Below are 24,244 nucleotides of genomic sequence, written 5' to 3' on the forward strand. Positions count from 1 at the left end.
TCACTTTGGATTCTAGCACTAAAAATATCCGATTTTTATAGTAGATGATGTCATCCACCACTTTGTACCAGTCATCTTGGGTGTTGCCATCCATTAGCTCACAAGCAAATGTGTTTTTGGAATATTCTACCAACAAATGTGCCTTCCAGTCAGTTGAAATCTGGTTTAGCGACCAGATGGCGGGTATCTTGGACAAGGCATCTACAACCACATTGTTCTTCCCTTTCACATATTCAATGTCAAAATCAAAAGCCTGAACTTTGCTTATCCATTTTTGTTGCCTCTTGTTCAAGTCCTGTTGCTCTAGAAAATATCTCAAACTGTTGTGATTTGTATAGATGACAAACTTGACACCCTCCAAATACTGCCGAAACTTGGTTAGTGCATGTACAATGGCCAATATTTCTTCATCGTAGATGGAATATAAGAATTCCGTTTGTGTAAACTTCTTGCTCTCAAAAGTTATGGGATGTCTATCCTGCATCGGTACCGCGTGAATGCCTTCTCTGGATGCGTCGCACTCCAAAATGAATGGTCGAGTGAAATTAGGTAATGCAAGTACGGGACAAGTGCTCATTGCCTCTTTCAATTTATCAAAAGTGAGTTGTGCCTTTTCATTCCTTGGAAAGACCCCTTGTCAAATCTGTTAAGGATGCGCTGAGTTGAGAGAGTTTTTCAACAAATCTCCGGTAATAACTGCACAGTCCAAAAAATCCTGGCAATTCCGAGAGTGATTTTGGGGGAGGCCAATCAAGGATATCTTGAATCTTCTCCCGATGCATTTGAACTCCATATTTACTGACAACATGCCCCGGGCATAATGTTTTTGTCATACCGAATTCACACTTGGATTGCTTGGCGAACAAAGACTGTTCCTCCATGATCCTTAGGACTTCCTCTAGATGCTTTAGGTGCTCCTCCCATGTCCTCCTATAAATAAGATCATCAAAAAATACCAATAAGTACTTACACAATTGTTTGTTGAAAATGCGATTCATGCATGATTGGAATGTAGCAAGTGCATTTGTCAATCCGAACGGCACGACCAGAAACTCATAATACGAAAGGTCGTCTTTTCTACATCTTCCTCCCTCATGCAGATCTGATGGTATTCGGAACAAAGATCTATTTTCGAAAAATAGACTGCGCCATGTAATTCATCCAACAACTCATCTATCTTTGGAATTGGATTTTTTTTGTTCAACACATAGTAGTCCACACACATGCGCATCGTCCTGTCCTTTTTGACCAATACCACTGTTGACGTGAAAGCGCTAGAACTAGGATGGATCCATCCTTTCTCTAGCAGTTCTTGAATTGTCTTTTCAATCTCATCTTTGAACTTCTTGGGATGGCAGTATGGTGTAGTTAGGACCGGTTTGGCTCCTACTTCCAACTCAATTGTATGTTCAAACCCTCGATGCGGTGGTATGCCAGCAGGAATGTGTATAAAAAATTTATCGTGGTTGCTCAAAATCTTTTGGAGATCGTCATCTTGGAGAGGTGTTCGTTGCCCTTTTATAGGTTCTGTTGAAACAAAACAATGTGTTGCCCAAGCAATGTCATCATGCCGAAAAATTGCTTCCATCCGATGTGCAAAAACTTTCTTGGAACCCTCATTTTCCATTCTGCGGAGAACAACCTTCTTTCCATCGACAATGAAAGTGAAATCCATTCATTTGAAACTCTGAGTGTATTCATCAAGTGTCTCCATCCACTGTATGCCTAGAATAACCTCCATATCATCAAGGTCCACTATGAAAAAATCCTCGGTTCACCCTGTAATTCGCTATTGTGATACTTAGTTGAGGAACAAGGTGCGTGCATGGCGGAAGAGTCCCTCCAGCAACGTTGACCTAAATCCTTCGTGCGCCTCCATAGGTAGACCTCTTCGGTTCACCAAAGATGAGTTTATGAAATTTAGAGTGGCTCTACTATCCAGCATCAACGTAACCCTTTGTCCTTGAAGGGTACCCCATACATGAAAGAGTGTGCACCTCAGGCTGCCAGCTAGGGCAATAGTTCCTCTGCACTGTACCAAATCTGCAATTCTTTCCGTACAGTTCAAATTAACCATGTTAGTGTCATTGCGATGTTGGTTGTCTTCGGTGAGCGTTTCTTCTTGTTCATCCTCATCATCGAACACGACCTCAATGTAGTGTATTTTTCCCTTTCTGAGGCATCTGTGGCTAGGTTCCCACGGTCCCTTGCAATTGAAACATAATTTCTTCCTTCAAAGTTTCTATCCGGTAGCTTTGTCCAATGATGGCTTCCTAGGCGGAGGTTTATTAACTTTGTCCCTTAGGATCACCGACAGTTTGGGGTGTGAGTAACTTCAAGAGGATGACGTCGATGATGATGCCATGCTCCGTGCCTTCTTGATAGCCTCTTACAGGGTGGCAGGATTGAACACTTTTACCCAACCTTTCAGTGGTTCTGTCAGTCTGTCCGTGAAGAGCACTATCCGTCTTCTTTCAAAAATGTTCGTGACCAAAACAGAGAGTTTCTCAAATTCAGCAATGTATTGGTCGATCTATCTAGTTTGTCTCAGTTGTGCAAAATCTTTGATATTGAGCTCTAGATCTTTACCATCAAATCGCTTATCAATCTGTAAGTGAATTACATGTAAGTAGTTATTTGATCATGCCCTAGTGTGATGGTGCTGTGATGCCACCATTCATGCGCAACTCTCTCCAAGTGCAGTGCCACAAATTTGATTGCTTCTTCTTTTGGCATAGGATTCAGTTGGAAAAGAGTATCGGCCATCATTACCCACACTTGCGTAGATATGGATCCAAATCCATCAAATGGAGATAGAATTATTTTACTCAACTTTCTTTTGAGATCATTGTTAAAATATCCTTGGTTTCCGCCTCCCGAATATCTCATTCTCAGATCCGCGTAATCTTTGTACGATATATCTTCGTCAACATTCGCATTCTTCCAGTCTTCTCTCAGTTGTTCTTACATCTCTTCAAAGGTTGGTTGTTTCCCTCTGTGTGGTGTTTGAAAAGACTAGCATGGAAGGTCGAGAGCATGCTGGGTGAGGGTTTGTTTTACCCGACACCAAGTCCACGCTATGACCATTTTGTTCTCCTGATATTTTATTATCTGCCAACTTCTTGAGAGTCTCTTCCATGATTCCCTGAGTATCAATGATTTGTGCTTGATTCTTTGCAAATTCTCTCAGTAGTGCCACGAGTTTGGCAACTGTTGGTTCTGATTCGACAGCCATTCTATCAACAGAATGGGTTCTTTGTCTCTTCTGACTATAAACTCTCATTCATTGTCCACAGGATGGCAGGATTGAAGCTCTGATACCATCGTAATGTTCTGATCTTGGAGAATCGCAAACTTTCATTGTATCCTAATCCCGTTCCAATCAAGTGGTCGGATGGTGTGGTACAGAGAGGGTGGGTGTCTATGATGGTTGTACACTGCTTTTGAAAGGGTCGTACGGTATAGATTGGCCGTACGGAAGGTACAATGGTGGTTGTATGATATTTATGTTGAGCTTGTATGGTTAGTGGAAGAGGTGTACGGTGGGCATGTATATGTGCCGTACAGTGGACATGTTCAATGGAGAGTGTGGTTGTACGGAAAGACTTGTAGCTGTACGATAGGTAGGAAGTCAGTCCATATAGTGATGATGGCTACCAACTTTGCCGTACGATATGGTTAGTAGGTCGTATGATGAAGGGAAATGAATCATGGTGTTGATTTGGGGGTCGTACGATGGATGCTGCTAGGAATCATGGATAGGTAGTGAGCTATATGGAATATGGAGTGGATCTACACTTAGTGCCAGAACAATGTATTCGCTAATTAATACCAAAACAACTGATTCAATTTGGTACTAGAGATATAAGTATACCCATCTGCAATAAAGATAGTGCTCCAATTTGCCAGGGTCGAGCATAGTATTACATGCAACAATAGAATAGGGTGAGGGTTGAATTCCCACCGAAACCGCACAAGCCAAATAAGCAAGATCTTTCACTTTCGAAATGGCGAACGACAGAGAATCCCAACTGGAATTCCCAATACAAAGAATAATCCAAAATGCTTGCCTAAAAACTACCTACAAGTCGTGCTTAAATACCCATCAGGAAAACTTTCTGAGGGTGTGCAAAGAGAGCCGACGGTGACACAAACTACGGAAACAAAATAAAAATGCGTCCGAGATATATTAAATCAATCAGCCCATTAACAATAGTTTAATACATAACTTATTTTATAACGGGAATATTATAGTTTATTAAGAGTGATTTAATAAATAACTTATAATCATGAACTCTACAAATTGGTCTCACAAAATGTTGATGAAGCCAAACGCTTGGTGCCTCCACTGCATTGCTAAAAATAGCAATCACCCAAAACTTACTATAAATAGCAAGTCTATCAATAGAGACCCTCAAATGACTGTGTCAACTCACGAGGGTCGTAATGATGAACTGAATAAGCCTAGTTACAAGAACTTGCTAAAATGGGGACATTACAATCTTACAACTTCTGTCCCCTTTCCTCTTATGCTCATTATGTTTATGGGTACGAAGGTGCATTTTAGAATGCATAGAAACTAGCTTGTCTACCTTGATGTCAAATGGTTGCATTTTATGAAGTGGGTGGAGGAGTATGTACATCTTTTTTGCCCAAATTAAGAGAAAATAGCAACCTCTTGAAGGAAAGTGAGAGTTATAATTATGAAATTGTAATCAAACTTCAATTTTGAAAAATAATAATTGGAAAAGAGAAAAAAAAACAGATTTAAAGAGTTTACAACAAAAATAATGAAAATTGCAATAAAATTTCGATCACAAGAGTTAGCGGGGCAATTTATAGTTATTGAGGTACTACCAAGAGTATCTTTCATGTACTTGTCACAGAGAGTCAAAACACTTTGGCCACTAGAGGTTACAAAATTAGTAAGTCGATAGTTGCCACATCTTCTGTGTAATTATTTGTGATGTTTATTAGGACTTGGACTATATTTAGAGAACACAGTTCCACAATATACCATGTTAGCATGTTAACAATAAGTTGTGCATTTCTCAGCTGCTCCTCACAATCCATGAATTTCAAAAATATGGCCCCTTTGTGGCAACTACATTCACATTGTTCAGTGGCTGATTTCTTATATCCTTCCATCCATTAGAAATATTGGATACTCTTGTTTGCTTCTATAGACACCTAATGGAAGTCAATGAAGTTTTCATGTTTTTTACATCTTTTTACCTTAGTTTCTGGTTCATATGTTGGTTCAGATGCGGGTTCAACGTTCAAGTTCAAAATTCAAAATTCACTCAATTTTTTGGGGGTTGGGTTTAGGTTCATTTTGGGTTCGTCTATGCAGTTTTTTAGTTTTTTTTTTTTATATATATGTAAAAATATGCTGCAGCAAATAAGTCCACACACCAGTATGTTAATACTAAAGCAATTCAGCAAAATAAACCACCACATATAGTAACGATTTAGTTCGACTGTCATGACAAAATGTAAAAATACACCGAAAATAGTAATGTCAACATTTATAATCAGTCAATGTAATCAAATATAATAAAAAATCATCAAGGAATTCATCATCATTAGGCAGTTGCTGATTAGAAGCACAATTAGTGCCACTAGCATCAGTAGTCTCAGTCATAGCCTCGGGATCAGCTTCAACTTCAACATCACTATGTATCTCATGATCACATTGATCAATTGCAAGTGCATCAAAGTGGGATTCCAACTTCACAGACTTTGGTTTGACATCCCAATGTTTTGCCTCCCCTTTTTCGTAGATATTCTTTTTATGAATTGTGAGCCTCAAGTTTGAATGCACAAAGATCAAGTTATTTGCCTTCTTGGAGTTTAGTCAGTTGCATTTTATTGAGTGGATGGAGTATGTTGTGATGACCCCTTTTGAAGATACAATAATTAAGTAAATAATAATAAGACAGGTGTAAATGTGAAGTTCATAAATAATGAAATTACAATATCATAATAACATTAAATAGATATAAATGATTAACTATAATATATTAAGTGACATGGAATCCCTTGTCTTAAATTAGTTAAGAAATAAGAAGAGTTTGATATAATTCTGACTATATGAAAAAGACACATAATTATTAAAAATATTATATAATATATATCATATAGAAGATCTAGAATCTCTTTTCTATATATATAGTTATGATCTATACCTTAATAATATCCTAATTGATAATAATAATATATAAGTTTATATTAACATAAGAAAATGGTTAATGAAAAGTGGCAACCAAGAGACAAGACTTATCCCTTCATGGCATATATAGTTTGAAGGACAACGGAGGACAAAGGATATTAAAAAAAAAAGAGGAATATATATATTCCTTAGCAAACACAACAAAGAGAAAGATATTGATGGGGAGTAAGACGTAGATAAATAATTGAAGGAGATGGATATACAAAGTGGGCAAACACATGAATCCTCCCAAACTGAACAACATCAAACCATACGAACACAGTACTCAACGCAGGGTGAATATTCAGCGAACAACCACAAATCTGTAAGAAGGATACGATAACGATGCAGAACAAAGGGACCTCAACATACATTTCGGTAATTAAGGATAGAGGCAATACAAGCATCGGGGATATCAAGTACAACCAACACCAGCTAACATACAAGCAGTGAAGATAGATTATTTACACATTCAGGGGATATATGCAAGGTAGACATTCAGACTAGATGCGACACATCCATTTCAAGAGAAGCTACAAACGTAGACGCCACAATGTAGCCCTTAGCAATCCAGACATCGCGAATAGCAATCGAGGAAAGGAGCATGAGCTAAACTGTGCAAATTGCATCATATTTTCAGAAAGTCTTGTCACCATTATAAGCATGCTGAGAAGGGATCGGGCCAAGACAGTAAGGAAGTTGGGATAACCTCAAATTACCTCAAGAATTTGCTAGACAATAGAGACATATATATACATCTGGAAGACCGATCCCCAAAAGCTAAGAGAAACATTAAGGGTAAGATAAATGGGAACATTAGAGATCAATAGTTTTAATGCTAAGAGACAATTCCCTTAGATATGGGTGGATTGGAAATCTTATACATCAAACTGAGTAAGAGCTTAGTAGAGATCATTTAATTGAACGTCAAGGGAACTCGGTGAATAGAGGTCATTCAAGAGTGAGTGTTAGATTCCTTAAGGGGAATCCTAGAGAGAGATTCGTGAATAATCTCTTAGAGGCGATATATATTGTAGTAGTCAAACATATGCATACGTTAGAGATAAGAGACTTGGTAGAGGTGGGATCTCTACCAAGTAGTGTTACAAAAGATCCCAAAGAGGCCTGTGGGAGAAGCTCTTTCAATGACAATTACCTAATCGAGATAAATTTCTTACCAGTGGGTTAGGTGACTCGAGAAAGGATTTATCTCGAAGGATTAGGAAGGGTAGCTTGGGTGGTATTTAGATTAGTATTTACTTAAATCTAATATTCCTAATATGTTTTAGATACAATTTTTGGTATGATATTGACAAATGGTTGCGGGTTACAACATTCAAACCTAAGTGGATAGTGGGGCCACTACATTGGGCTCCAGTTCCTCTTAGATGATGAACTTACAACCTATCAAAATTTACAAATTTAAAATTATAGAGTGAAGAGTTTGAATATTTATCAAGAATTTAAAAATTAGTATCTTAAAATAAGTAGGAGATATTTTTGACAGCAAGTCAAATTGTGATATTGCTATCAGGATTCAACCGTGTATTTTTGGAGTCAAACTCATTGACCCATGTTTCATGAGTAGTGGTTCACATGAACCTATCTCTCATGCGAATAAATGGAACATCTAGCACTCATTAGATCTTGGTGATGCTTACAAAGGTGCAATACCATGACTTCCGAGGAGGTCACCTATCCCAGTACTACTCCAGCTTGAGTGAGCTTAACTGCGTAGTTTCCTCCATGGTTAAACCCATTCTACTTGCAACCCCATTTGCAAAACCTTCAACAAGTGTTGTGCCTTATGAACCATTCATTAGAAAGCCCATTAAGCTCATCAATTGATAAGTAGGAGATATTTTCCACCACAAGTAGGAGATATTTTCCACCACAAGTCAAATTGTGCTATTGTTACCAAGTTTCAATTTTGTAGTTTTTGAGTCAAACCCATGTTTAATGAGTAGTGGCTCACATGAGCCCATTTTTCATGAAAATAAATGGAACATTTAGCACTCATTGGATCTAGGTGATGCTCACAGAGGTGAAGCATTGAGACTTCCTGAGAGGTCACCCATCCCAGTACTACTCTAGCTTGAGATTAAAGAACTTACCTATGATAAAATTTTGATGGCAATGGGTTGCAAGTGCTGGTACATTTGTCCATGGAAGGACCACCATTTATGAGTATCAACATTGTTCTTGTCTTCAAGAGCTTCAAGACCACAATCATCAATGCTTGTGAAACTCATAAATTCAGACCTTACTGCAGGTCGTAGGTGCTTAGGAAAGAGTCTTCGAAGGGTTGACTTGTACCCTTGAGCAACTGCAGGATCTTTATACGGGGTAACTCTAGTGGTAGTCTCCTTGAGGAATGATTGGCTATAGAATCTGGGGTTCAATGCAAAGGCAAGTAGATGCAAAGGGATAGTTATTTTGTTCCATCTCTCTACCATGATTATATGTAACTCCTTGAAGAACTTTTCATCATGATCTTTCTCTTTCTCATTTATGATATTTTTCTAATATCCTCAATCATGGAGTTAATGCCATCACATTCCTCACCCAAGCAAGGCCTATTCATACTAGTGTATCAGATCATGCTCAACATAGGTTCGGTGATCTTTAAAAGGTACTCAGCACAAACCCACCAAGACTCATCTAGTATCGATGCCTTAATGGCAGCTACCTTGGCACTATTAGATTGCCTTCATACGCTTCAATTAGCATTGGTTACCATTCTAGACAATGCCTCTTCAATGTTGACAAGGCGTCTCAAAACAATAGTTTTCAAGGCAAAGTAGGTCTCAAGAACCTTTGTTAAGATCAAAACAATAGTATTAGATTAAAAATTAAAAAACATGGAAAGTTTATTAAACTAGAGTTACCAGATTTGTAAGAACCCTTACTGGTTCTTGCTTTGGCAAACACTAAATTTCTTAATTATTTAACTGTTGGCATTTCATCTATAACATTTCGTAGGCAAGCTATATGCAATTGTAATGCCGATGCATAAGCAATTATGTTTCATGCTCGGAGTTTGTTCATTGAATCTTTAGGCAACCAATTATAATTTACTCAATGGAAATAATAGTGTTGAAAACAAATCAGCAGCAATATATTCAATTCAGAAATTAACTTTTATTTATTGCAACCCCAATGATTACAAATGATAGCAAAGAAAAAATGCAGATACTTTGCTAAAACTAATAGTAATGGAACTTGGATTTATTTTTGCACAGCCAGTATGGTTGTTGTGAGTCTCCTCCCAATTGAACAGTAATCAAAATGTTGCCTATGTGAATGTGCTTCGATGTTGAAGCCTTAGCAAAGAAAAACGCTGATCTCAATCCCAAATTGCAAGTTCTTGACACAAGCCGCCAGTCACCTTGATTAATTCGCAAACCCACATATATCACACAGCCCCAAAATTGCAGACTTCCTCCTCCAATTTTACCACGTGGGTCTGATGTTTGTGTTTGCAAGCTAATTGAAACGAAATGCAGGCTTACATATTAAGTCAGGGCCTCTATAATAAAATGCCTAGTCTCCAAAGATGACGGCTGGGCCTTGTGGAAGGTTGCAGACTCAATTAGAGTCCACATGTTACTTCCAATTGCAAAAATGATAGTCTCTATGGCTCAGATTGAACCCCAATTAACAAGGAAATCAATGTAATTTCCTCAGATGATCTCCTTACAAATGCAAATAATAACCTCCAACAACTAATCTCCTTTGATACAACACGAACAGTAGGAGAGATGCAAATTGCTATAAAACGCCTAGTCTCCAATGATGATGTATGGGCCTTGTGGAAGGTTGCAGACGCAATTAAAGTCCACATGCTACTTCCAATTACAAAAATGACAATCTCTATGGTTCAGATCAGACCCCAATTAACAAGGAAATCAATGTAATTTCTTTAGATGATCTCCTTACGAACACAAACAATAACCTCCTTAGACACAACAAGAAGGAGAGATGCAAATTTCTATACAACAACAATTTTCAATGCCACTTTAGAGCAATTTTCAGAATATCAGACTTAACCCTTATACATCAACAAGGGTAACAAAATTCACAACCTCAGGAAACCCACAAAGGCAACAAAAGAAAATAAATATTCAATCGTGCTTTTTCCAATGCAATGAGCTCATATTTGTAATCCCTTGTTGACAAAAGTTTCCCAAAAGAACACACTTCAAAAACTGCAAATTTTTTTAAAAAGAACCCAGCTCTTGAAACTTTCCAACACAACTCTTTTAGCAATATCTATTAATATCATTATTATAATAATGCGACTTTAATAATTAATTAAATAAATAATAAGAGCCCATGTGATTAATAACCACATCCATTGCAGGTGACGACCAACTGCCAAAGCCACCCACCGCACTGCCAAAAATGGCAACCGCCAAAAATAGAATTATTAAAAATAGGAAATCTACAACTAGAACCCCCTAATAAACCTCACAAGGGTCACTGTAATCAACTAACTCAAATCATCTGCAAGAACTTGCCAAAAATGGGGACATTACAGTCTACTCTCTTCGAGATTGCTTGTCCTCAAGCAATCAGGCATTTCACTGAAACCTCCACAAGGATCCCAAAAGAAGCATGTAACATCCTTGTTGTCACTAAACCAATTGCATGTCAACATCATCATGACCAACAACATGACCTATAGCATAGCACACAATACCTGTGTTGATGATGTAGAAGTCAAGACATCACTAGCAAACAAATTCATAGGAGATCTCAACATACTCTCCTTCACTGTACCTACCCAATCATCTTGCAGACAATCCATCTCAGGCACAAACCAACTCTACACCTGATGCAAATCCTAAATGTGAGTCAAACACAAGATGGTACACACTCATCACTATAACATCCATTTTTTTTCTAAGTCTTAACAACTAGCATATCAAAGAAATATAGTTATTACTTCATATTCATAGGAAGACAATTATGTAGTTATGTTCATGTGAATGAGATTAATGGTTACCATTAGTTAAACTGAAATTTCATAACTAACAATTGAGACAGCATCAATGAATTTAACAAGAAATTAAAAATTTTTGTACCATAGAATTCAAAACCAAAATCCATCTAAGGATGCTTTTGCAAAACTTAGGTTAATCCATATATACCGCTTGAGAACAAATAGCTATACCACTTTATCGAAATGACAAATACCACTATATCATTTAAGGCATCAAATACTATTGTATCATTTAGGGCATCAAATACCAATATCATTAGGGCATCAAATACCATTGTATCATCTCTTCACCTTCCATTGCTAACTATGGCAATAACATTCAATTAGAAAATACGCTCATATTCATTATTCACATAAATGTAAGACTGAAATAACAATCCATCAGATAAACCCATCTCTTGCATATAGATATATTCCATGTTTAGTTGGAAGATCAGCCAATCTAATTGGTTACCAATTACATTGACGAGAAAACATGCTTTCATTAAAGAAAATAACTAAATCAATGATATAAATCAATCTATCATATCTTCTACTCTAAGTTGCCGATTTGGGTTCGGGGACGGATTTGGGTTCAAGGTTTGGGTTCATGGGTGGGTTCATGAGTGTATATATGTATGTATGTATATATGTATATGTATATGTATGTATGTTTGTATGTATATATGCAAAAAAAAAGAGAAACATGCATAGTTGTAAAACTAACTTACGAAGTCATTTCATAGTATGAATATATCAATGTTACTTGATCATTGATCAATGCCAAATGTCAAAGATAAACATTAAATACTCACTCATTAATCAATGTTAATATTGAAAAGAAAATCATACATTGAAAATATTAAAAAAGTGATATTTTAATGTAATTTGAAACACTTTTATGGCCCACAGTCCCAATTAGGGACCCTGCCTGGACCCAGATCCAGACCCAAGCACAAATCCGAACCCAAACAAATCTAGATCCAGACCCGAGCTCCAAGGTCCGAACCTGGTAACTAGGCTTCTACTTGTATTAACATCATAAGAGTAAAATACCTATTACCAACAAATGTTTGATTGCATAATTTATCTTTGTCTAGTGCATGTCTTGACATCTTGTGGAGAGGGGAAACATCACGAGGGGCTTAACCTCCCAACCGCAGACCCTTAAGATATCCCCACATAATCTCATTCGAGAAAGGCCCTCCCTATCCGGAATAGACATGGAAACACCTTGTCCAACCATTGAGCATCTTGGTACTTAATTCCACCACTCGACTTGACAATAGAGTACATATTGCACAAACATGAGCTTACTTGGACGTTCTTAGAGTTTAATTATATATTTTATCATGTTTCATAGTTCTGATTTCTGTTCTTCCTTTAGTAGTGATTTCCTCCACCTCTTTACCCTCTTTCATTGGTCCTTCCAACCAAGTTGAATCCTTGGTAATTGATCATGCTACTAAGTATGGAATTCCTCCATTAGAAGTATATTGCCGACTCTTAGCCAAAAACATGAGATCAAAAAACTCTAGCAGTAAGCCATTCTGATGAATCATAAATCATAAAATAAGTTGTTCCACAGACGTACATAGAACTGCTCTTTATGAGAGTCATACTTGTGCATTCCGACTCATTTTTGATGCTAAATAGTTGGCATTTAATCGTGAAGAAAGAACAAGAGAGGACGGAAGACATGAGCTGAGTACTTATACATCACTTGAAACATTGAAACATAAAATGATTGAGGAACAATGGCAGGTTTAGATTTATCAAGATAATTACTGGCATCGATTTTTGAATAAGAGGAATGGAAATAAACATAATCTAATCGTTGATTAGTGAGACTCAGGAAGTCTTGACGCAGTAGCTCAAGCCATCTGAACTGTACAGAAAAATGCTAGAATCTGGTTTGTAAAATCCGTGAGATAGATGAAGCTCAATCTTTTAATGTAAAGAAAGATGAGAGGGAAGACAGGCTGAATTCCAGCAATGAGAGAAGTTTTAAATATAATGCCGCGGTAGTTTTAAAACAACAAGATCCTCGGTTTTTCTTGAATTCACCGATTTAAAAGGAAGAGGCGCCAAATGTGGTCAATGTGTCTCATAGAGATTTATAATTTTAAAACAAATATCAAAGGGTTCCTTTGAAGAGTTATTGAAAGAAGAAAAATCCATAATTATATATATATATATGTATATAATTTTCAAAATGATGTCATCATACTATTATTATGTCCAAGGTCATACCTATTAAAATTTGCATATCTGTATACGTGCATAATTCGAGGATTATGATTTATTCTAACCTTATATCCTCTCGATATATATGCATGTATAGATTTATACATATGTGACTAGAGAGAAACTAGAGATTTAATATCATGGTGGCATCATACATTTATATACATATATGTATTTATATATATATGATGATGAAGAAGAAAAATGGAGATGCCATCATAGAACAACAAAGGTAATGGTTTTGAATGTGAATTTTGATAATGATAGCTATATATTTTATATGTTTGACCAAGTAGCTCATGGTATTGTGCAACGTACACTCTTGCTTTCCTAATCGTTTACCCTTAGCCATGGTGATTCAAGATTCATAGCTATTTTCCTAGTGATGGTGGTGCCCCTGTGCCCAATTTTTTTCTGACAATGCTTCCACCCCTTCGACGTGCTCTTGCAGGGAATTCTCCATGATTATAGCATATTCCTCAATATAATAACACTTTACTATAACAAGTCATTATTCATAAACCATTATAACGGCTAGCCACCATTCTTCTTCCCATGATGAATAACCAACTTTCTAAGATTTAAAGATAATCATATAATAGCATCATAACGATTAACCAACATGTCATAAGTTCTTTGAAAAGTCTCTTTATTCCAAGAGACATACGGTTTCATTAAAATGTTAAGATATAAATATTAAGTTCAATATTTTGAGAAAAAAAATGTTAGCTGTTGGAGAAGTGTAAAAGGGAAAATATATAATCAGATTAAAAATTCTGATATATATAAATATATGGTAGAGTATGTTGAATAAATAAAGAGAAATTTGGGCAGAGCGGTGAAGTAAAAAGGCCAGAGGAATATATTTAGATTGTGGCCATATATTTATATTGTGAGGGTGAGAAGTGTGTCTAGACGAAAGAAGAATTAAAAAAAAATTATATCAGACCATGACTGCTGCGTGATATAAAGAATATATTATATATATATTCAGGTTTATGATTCTGCTATATACTGCAGGATTATAAGAGTATGTGTATAAGGTAGAAGTAAATAAACAGTATAAGAAGAGTGTGCTTTGAAGACAATAAGTTCTTAGACAAAGAAAAGAAAAGAATTGCAGACTTGTTAAAAGAAAAATGTAGACGAGAAGTATATGCAGATATAAAATATTAAATTGTGAAAGAACAATTGTTCAAGAAAAATGTCCATCATCAGTTGAGTTAGTAACAGTATTAAGGTGGAAGAGAACTTTGTGTGCAGTGGGTTGGTGCTCATGAAGACAACAGTGGGGGTTGGTGCTTCGAGTAGGTTGGTGCTTGTGAAGTGCGGGAGTTGGAGCTTCCAATGAGTTAGTGCTCATAAACATAGGGGTTGGAGCCTGTAGTAGGCCATAGCCAACAAAACATTGTAAAAGAGCAGTTTATATAAGAAAGCATTTATTTGTCGTGGTTTTCTCCCGCATTGTGTTTCCACATTAATCTTTGTGTCATTGTGTTCATGTTCATAATTGTTCATTCAGCATTTGAAGTTGATTTTTTCGATAAAAGTTTTAAATTGGCAAATTTGTTACTATACTGATCACCCCCCCTCTTGGTATAATTTTATGCTCTTCATGCTGCTATCCAACTACCAGGTTCCCGAATATCTACATAGCCTCTCTGTCAATCTTTGCATCAGCATCTCTAACTCTTTAACCACCTGAACCACCCGAACTATCAATAGACCCAAATTGTATCTCATGCCCACCTTCCCTAGTTGGAGTGGTACAGCCTCTACGGGTATAATGTATACCTAACATAAATTTACTATCCTCTCCCATGATAATGAATGCAAAACAACAACTTCTAGATAAACCACAGATCAAAAATATTGAGCCCAATTATTGCAAGCTGGCAGGAAATTGTTCTAATACCACTGTAAGAACCCTTACTAGCTCTTGCTTTGACAAACACTAAATTTCCTAATTATTTAACCATTGACATTTCGTCAAACATTTGGTAAGCAAGCTTAACGCAATCATAATGCTGATGCATAAACAAATATGTTTCATGCTCAGAGTTTGTTAATTGAATCTTTAGGTGACCAATTATAGAATACTTAGTGGAAATAATAGTGTTGAAAACAAATCAGCTCCAGTATATTTAATTCAAAATTAACCTTTATTTATTGCAACCCCAATGATTACAAGTGACAGCAAAGAAAAAATGCAAATACTTTGCTAAATCTAATATTAGTGGAACCTGGATTTATTTTTGCACAACCAGTATGTTTGTCATGAGCTTCCTCCCAATTGAACAGTAATCAAAATGCTGCCTGTGTGAATGTGCTTCGATGCTGAAGCCTTAGCAAAGAAAAATACTGATCTCAATCCCAAATCGCAGGTTCTTGACACAAGCCGCCAATCACCTTGATTAATTCGCAAGCCCACATATATCATGCAGCCCCGAGTTTGCAAACATCCACCTCCAATTTTACCACATGGGTCTGTTTTTGTGTTTGCAGGCTAATTGAAATGAAACAAAAGCTTGCATATTAAATTGCAGCCTCTATAATAAAACACCCAGTCTCCAAAGATGATGTTTGGGCCTTGTGGAAGATTGCAGACATAGAGTCCACACGATGCGTCCAGTTGCAAAAATGACAGCCCCTATGGTTTAGATCAAACCCCAATTAATAGCAAGGAAATCAATGTAATTTCTTCAAATGGCCTCCTTACAAATGCAAACAATAATCTCCAACAACTAATTTCCTTAGACATAAGAAGAACAGTAGGAGAGATACAAATCACTATACAATAGAAACAACTTCCAATGCCACTTCAGAGCAATTCTCAGAATTTCAGACTTAACCCTTATACTTCAGCAAGGGCAACAAAATTTAAAACCTCAGGAATGCCACAAAGGCATCAAAAAGCAATTTAATATTCAAGCATGCGTTTTCAAATGCAATGAGCTCATATTTATCATCCCTTGTTGACAAAAGTTTCCCAAAAGAACATTACTACAAAAGTTTCCCACAAAAACTCAGCTCTTGAAATTTTCCAACACAACTCTTTTAGCAATATCTCTTAATATTATTATTATAATAATGCGACTTTAATAATTAATTAATAAATAAGAGCTCATGCAATTAATAACCACATCCACTGCAAGTGACAACCAACTGCCAAAGCCACCAACGACATTGCCAAAATTAGACTTACTGAAAATAGTAAGTCCACAACTAGGACCCTCTAATCACCTTGTCATCTCATGAGTGTCGCTATAATGAACCGACTCAATCATCTGCACGAGCTTGCCGAAAATGGGGACATTACAGATTTCTAAAACATGTTTAAATTTTAAATAATTGAACTTACCTTCAAGAGCTCTAGTTTGGAGAATTGTCTAAATATGGCTTGTGTCATATGGTGGTTCATGACAAACATTTGGATATCCTGTGCCTCTTGGTACATTTTTTTAATCCACTCAACCTTAGTGCCAAATTTTTTCAGTATTAGGTTGAGTAAGTGCACAACATAAGGTGTCCAAAAGATGTGTTTGTACTGCTCCTCAACCATTCAGCCGGCAACCCTACAATTCTTGGCATTGTCAGTTACTACTTGAACAACATTTTGAGGGCCAACTTGCTCAATAGCTTCAATGAGAATTTTTGCAATGAAAGGACCATCCTTTACCTATCCTTTACAATCCACAACTTTCAGAAACATTGTACCTCTTGTAGACACTGCAATAACATTCATCAAAGGACAGTTTCTTGCATCCTTCCATCCATCTGATACCATTGTCTCACCTATTTCATTCCATGAATCCTTGATGGGAAACATGGCAGCCTCTAAATGGCCCACCTCATCATCTAATAAAGTGGTGCAAATCTTCTCATAACCAAGGCCCTTGAACACCTTTGGAGCTTCATTAACTCCTCTCACTGTGTATTGCCAATACGGTGAGCGAACAACATTAAATGACAACCCATTTGCATAGATGCATCTTGCTATGGCTTGGTCGGCAATGTCTCTAGCTTTATTTTGAAATGACATTTCCAAGGGACCCATTGCTCTCTTACTTACAATATGTGTTGAGGAGAATGCAAGAATGGATGGTCCTCTGCAAGTGGTTCATTGGGACTGGAAGTTGAAGACATAGATGATATCTTTCCTCTCTTTGTAGGCCTACCACTTTGCAATGGATGAGAAGCAATAGTCCTCCCAGCAGCTTCCTCTATTTATTTTGTTTTTCAATGTATTAGTTCACAATATGGTTTGGAAGGAGGATTTTAGGTAGCACTTTGTTTACTCTCAGCTTCTCGATACAAAATTTAATGCCTTTTTGAGGAATAAAACACAAATATGCTTTCACTTTACTATAAGAGCTACTAGATTCGTCTTTGCAATAGCTACAAATCCACACATAACCTCCACCCGGTATTAGTCGAACCATTTCCATATATTTCCATATTGGGAGCATCTGTCAATTTTGAAATGGAGTTTCTGGCACTAGAACCACTTGCAACCATTCCAAACAAAAGAACAATGAAAAAATAATCCTAGAAAATCATTTTACTTTGTACAAAATGCCAGAAAAAAACTTTCAGTCACACAAGGTATAATATATCAACAAAACGCATCTGCAATCATAGAAATTTTTCACTTGTTACAAAATAAGAGAGATTAAAAGTAACTAATAAATAAAAAGAAGGAAATAAACCTAGTAAGGGAGAGAAACAATGTAGTCATCAATTAAAAAAAGGATAGTCATGCAGATAATATAGACGCCATTTTGCTCTTAGTGTTTAGGTTTACCGAAACAATGAAAGTCTAAAGACAATAGCAATTATGTGGTCGACTTTAGTGTTTAGGTTTACGGTCACCTCAAATTTGGGTCAAAATTGAAATCTGCGTTAGTTTCGGGTCAAACACAAAATCCAAATCACCGAAAATTTGGGTAAAACAATAAAATTCGCCCAAATGCATAAAAAATTGTCTCTAAGTCGACCGGAGAATTTAAAACTCGATCTAATTCATTGATCATTCGACCAAGGTCCTACCCGATGCTTCTAGCAAATTCATCAAGAAAAAAAAGTGAATATGCTTTAAATTTGAAATGACATCGAATGACAATTGAATCAACTATCGAATTTGGGGGTCGATCAACGAATACGGTAACTTAGCTTTTTACAATAAGTTGGTGCACACCTCCTCATAACTTGGGTTCACGTACCCTTTTGGAGCATTATTTACTTTACTCGGCATATCTTGTCAATATGGTAACAGAACAACATTTTCTGACAAATCTTTTGCAGAGAGGTGCACTGCAACTATTTGATTAGTGATCTTTCGAGTATCAATTTTGAAACACTCTCTCTAATGGTGCTTTTGTTCTTGTATTAGTGGGCTCTTCTTCATTTCTACCCAAAAACAGGTAGGCCTCTATCAATATCGAAGACATTAATGAGATGGGGATATAGGGGGCCATTGTGACAATCTTCTTTTGCTTAAAGGACACCTTATTCTAAGGACACTTGTTGCATTTGTTTCCTTCCCCTCTTCAATATATTCTATTATTTTTTGAGTTGGCACAATTGCACCATTTTCTTTTGGACAAGCTTTGATTCTCATTCTAGGAATGATACAAATCTGATCACATTATCTTGTAAACATATAACCAGACCCACTGCAAATCTAAACATATGCACTACCACATGGAATCTTTTCTATCATTTCTTTATACCTTCAGGAAGGTGAACTTATGTTGATTTTGAAGTGGAGTTGTTAAGTAGAGCTAGAATTGTTTGCCATTATAATCTCTGAGCAACAAGTTTTGAAAACAATCACTGAACCACACATTTCAGAATCCAAACAAATTAAAACGTTGGAATTCCTAAGAGGATAAATCACTTAAGATCTAATTTTCTTAACATACATCAGAGAAATAAAATAATTTTAATAGTGTGCAGGCTATGTTCACATAGCACAAGTACACTCTTTAGCAGCATCTATTAACCACAAGTGCACAGCAGCGAGGATGGCTCTTGATCAAGCAACAATGCTAAGATTTACTCGACAACGACCAAGGTTATCATGAACAGACTTCCACATTTACATTCTGACTAGAATCCCCAACAAATATAGCATGGAAGCTTTATATGTTGTAAACCTTGTTGCCTGCAACAAATAAAGTGTTTCTTTTCTGTTTCTTGACTAATCAAACAAGTCAAAGTGAAAATGATTGATGGGTTGAGGTTTGTGTACATTTTTATTGTTCAAATGCAAAACAAACTGCTTGAAAAATGATGTCCGCTGCTAGCCAGAATCACCTTGATACTTCTGGATTTGCTGAGGTACAAATAGGTGATAGTAACAATTCTAAATGAATTTGTCTGTAAAAATTCATAGCCTGGTCAGAGCCACAGGCAAACTGAACATATTTCCATTTCAGAAAGAAGTCATAAATGGAGAAATTCCCATTTTTTGTTTAATTTTTTAATATGGGTTCTTCTCTACTTGAACTTTCCTGCATATGGGTCATATCCATCTTGCTATCCCTGCATTACTCTTATTTTTTCTTAGATTTTCTTTCCCATGGGTTTCTGCTCTTCCTTGCTATTTTATTATAACTTCCAACGTTTTATATTGCTAGTCCTCTATCTCTTCTTTTTGATATCATTCCCATGCCTTCATCAGCTTGTTAATGCATCAAAAGTGACTCATCTAGATAAAAGCAAGAAAAGTTGTGGTTTCAAAGGCTGTTTAGGTACAGTTTAATTTAATTACATGATATTCTAAGAAATTTAACAAAAATATGAAGCCAAAAATGAAGAGAAGAGATTTTATTTTGCAACTACTGTGTGCATGTGATCTTTGAGATAAAAGAGGGGTGAAAATTTATTCAATCCTATGTGTATGTGATCTTGACATTTGAGTTTTGGCTGTATTTGTGCAGTATGGAGGACATTTGCCCAGCACAGTGATGGTCATCACGTATATATAAGTGCATGCTTCTTAAAAGCACTAGTTGCAATTGTTGCCAAGCTCATATTTTGTAGTCCAACTATAGTACTCTAGATTTGATTTGTACAGTTGGGTTTTCAGAAGCAGCTTTATATTAATAGCAAATCTGACTTTATTTACAATGTCAAATGGATGGTCTAATAAGTTTAGTCTCTAAATGACTCTACCAAGTAAAATAGAAAAGCTTGACACCACTTGGAAGAATGATCTTAGAAGATTTTTACAGTAATTTGTAAATCTTTTTGTGCCTGATCAATCAGTGTTTCCTGTTCATAATTAAAATTGAATCATCATTTCAAAAACCCTTATCCCCTTCAATGCATATCTTTTAAGTGAATAGTGGAAGCACCTGAAATATATTGTTAATATGCATATTATAAAGAAATACAAAAGGCCCTTCAGTGCATTACTCAGAACAGAACTAAGTTTTTTTGTCTCCCCCTACCAAAGGGCTTCCTATATTTCATAATTAACTGCATTACACAAAATGCTTGTAAGGATGGAAATAAAATGGAAACTAACTCTATCCTGTTCAGAAGGAAAGGGAAAATGTAATAACATTAACTGCTTTGTTGCTTCTGGAGCTTCATTTTTAGTTCAGTAGGATGACAGAGTCCCAAAGGAACTGGATACTCTTGGAATATCGTCATGAATAAATTCATCCAATCTTTGAGATTTTCACACATCGTTACTTTAATTCTTGGCATTTGGCTAGACCCTTTTGTTCATTGATATGATATAATTTTGCATTGAGACACTGCTCTGGATGGATTACTTTGGCATTGTTACATATTAATGACAGCATTGGCAGAAAATATATATAGTATATATAACTTTTGCCATCGATTAGGATTATATTTATTATTTGCAGGTAACTTCCATGCAACCAAAGCAAATGCCACCATTCAGAAGAGCATCTTTTTTATTGTTTGACGATTGATTTTCACTTTTGTCTAAAATTAAAGATCCATTTTTTTTTAAGTTTGATGAAATGTTTGCAATTAAAAAATTTATTTGCATGGTGAAATGATTTCTGACTTGATTTTGAGCTCATGATACAACACAACACAATGCTTGTGTCTCATTCCTTATCTTCCTCTAGGTCACTACCTAGCTCTGGGATGCTTCCCCAACTTGCACTTGTGGATATTGTTGCAGGAAAGAATGGGAGAAGGTAAAAATAGCAAGAGAAAAAAGGAATTGACCTTGGCTGGAAAATGGAAAAGCTCAAATCAGCAATAGATTGTCACACAATAAATAGGGATGCAGGGCCCCACAGGAGTATTTAGTATTTACATATGGTAATGTGGAGTTTTAGAGGTTTTCTGTGAAGAGGACTGGGTTTGGGTCCCATAGAAGAAGGGAAACAAATCATTATTCTTATATAAACACAAATATGAGGTTTGCAAATTCTTGGATTTTCAGGGTTATGATAAAAAACAGGTAATGGGCATGGGGGGATTGTAGTTTTAATCAAGAAAGAGTGGGGAGGTATTACAAATATGCAGAAAGAAGATCCAAACAAGTGTTTTATATGACTGAAATCAGAAGAAAAGGATGTTATGAGGCTGAATGCGGTTACTTTGTCCCCAAAAATTTAAAGTTTTATATAAAGAAGAACCTTGACAATGAAGGCCCTTATGCAGCTTTAAAGCATATCGAACCTGAGTGCCTTGGGAGAGAGTTTTGGTGGGTGACTTTAATGCAAGGAGAATGAATAATTAGGCCATTCAGTTGGACAAGAAGGAGGGAGGAGAGGCCAACCCTCTTTTGGTTAGAAGAAAATAAGGATCATGTTAAGGGAATGTGTCTCACTTCAAGGGTGAGCTTCTAGGCATTTGCAACTTATATGATTTGGTTATATGTAATGGTATGGAAAACTAGCCCTTCTTTGGAGGAATCACTCGTAAAACCTGCAATAGTCAATGTGTTGTGGGCTATGTTATGTGTTCCCAAGATTCTACCTCTAGACTGTTGGATTTCAATATTGGGACTTGTCCTATGGAGTTGAAATCTGATCACATGCTGCTTTGTGTGGAACTGGGAGTCCACAACTATAATTCTAAAAAAACTAAAGATAGTCTCCTGCATAAGAAAAGTCATTCTCAAGGGAAAATCATCATGAATCAAGAAAATCAGGAAGTAGTTGTGTTTGCCTTGGATCATCCTCAAATATAGCAAGATATTCCTTTGCATGAGAAAATAGGGGAAAAGAAAGACCATATCAATAGCAACATGCTTGTTCCTTTAATGCATAAAGCTCAAGGGACGTGCAAAAGATCATGGTTCTTAGGGGTCAACAATTTCCCATCTAACCCAAGGTATGAAGAAGAGTACAAGGCCAAAAAAAGAACAATTGAAGTGAACGAATCAAACTAGAAGAGCAAAATAATATTTGAGAAGTTGATAAAAACTTAAAAAGAAAGATATGTCATTTCAAGAAGGGAATAGTTGATCTCTCCAGGTAAACAAAATCTTAAGGAATTTTAGAGAGAACTTTAGCAAAGAAAAATGAAAATTGAAAACTATATGGTAGATTAGCAATGACTAGATTATGCAAAACTCCTTTATGGGAAAATACAAGACAAAAGTATTCTTCCAAGAATTAACACATCCATTGAACTCTTTCTCGTAGAAGATGTTAAGCAAGGAATAAAGAACCTAGCAAGTGATAAAGAAAAAAATATTGATGGATTGTGAGCTGAATTCTTGAAGTGGGGAGCAAAACTTCTTACCCCTTACATCTAAAAAAGAATTCAACAATGTCAATCATAGTGGACAGAATGGATTGCTAGCGTTGTTATACTTCTTCACAAGAGGTGATATCAATAATCCCTCTTACTACTACAAGGACTATGGTGAATCCACTTCTTGGTAAGTTGAGCACAAAATTAGCAATTGGGTAGAAAAAGAAGATGAGAGAAAAAGGGAAGGCTTGGTTTAGATAGAAACACTCTACCCTTCCACAACATCACTCTTAGACACCTTATTGGGAAAGTTTGGGACCTTCAAGGAAGAGAGGCTTTTTGCTATTTCATAGATTTCAAAAAAGCCTTTGGCACGGTTTCTAGAGATAAGCTTTGGAGAAGAAGGGAGGAACTCAAGATTCCAAATGAGCTTAGAGCGGTAGTTCATAGACTCTATGAGCAAGTTAGAGTAGAATCGGGGTAGAAGATGACATTTTAGAATGCTTTGTCAATTATATTGGTGTAAAATATGTTTGCCTTCTCTCATCTAATCTTTTTGGCTTGTATATTGACAAATTAGGAGAATGGTTAAACAATATTGTGGTTGAGGTTGTCCAACTTGCTAGGTATGTGCTCAAGTTACTTCTTTATGTTGGTGATCTTATTTTTATTGCACAAGCAACCAAAGATTTGAAAAAAGCACTTGAGGAAATTATAGAGTTTTGGTCAAGAAGTTAGGATGCAGGAGAACACTAGCAAAACTAAAATCATGATTTTCAGTTTCAAAAAGAAGCAACAAGTAGTTAATGTCCTCCTTGAGGAATATGCTTGAGATTGTGGATGAATATAAATACTTGGAAATTGACTTTCACAAAAAGCTTAGTTGGGAGACTTGTGAAACTAAATGGATGCAAGGGGATGAAGAGCTTTCTTTCTGTTGCAAACCTGGTGTAGACAAGCGGAGCTTTGGCATTGGAAAACCAAGAATACTTTGTTTGGCTTTCTAGTCACCTAAGTTGTGTTGTATGGTTGTGAGGTTGGGGTAGTAACTGATCTAACAACAAATGGAAATCATTTTTGAAAGAATAGAAAACATCTTATTA

The 24,244-nt window shown here is 36.3% G+C and overlaps 1 protein-coding gene across 8 annotated transcripts in view; it reads left to right on the forward strand.

Annotated features, from left to right (window-relative positions):
• The window catches only part of LOC149573244 (ATP-dependent (S)-NAD(P)H-hydrate dehydratase-like), a 179,978-nt gene extending 158,841 nt beyond the window's left edge, over window positions 1–21,137 (forward strand). For all 8 annotated transcript variants that reach the window (XR_016360073.1, XM_089814444.1, XM_089814442.1 and 5 more), the window contains exon 12: window positions 20,387–21,137. Coding sequence is in view for 7 of the 8 variants with exons in the window: in XM_089814444.1 (XP_089670570.1) it covers window positions 20,387–20,414 (28 nt within the window). In the remaining variant the exon portion in view is untranslated. The remainder of the gene's footprint in view (window positions 1–20,386) is intronic.
• Window positions 21,138–24,244: the final 3,107 nt, after the last annotated feature.

The sequence above is a fragment of the Cupressus sempervirens genome, chromosome 2, assembly GCF_028749045.1.
Source record: "Cupressus sempervirens isolate cs-2001-9-10 chromosome 2, ASM2874904v1, whole genome shotgun sequence".
NCBI classification, from domain to species: domain Eukaryota; kingdom Viridiplantae; phylum Streptophyta; class Pinopsida; order Cupressales; family Cupressaceae; genus Cupressus; species Cupressus sempervirens.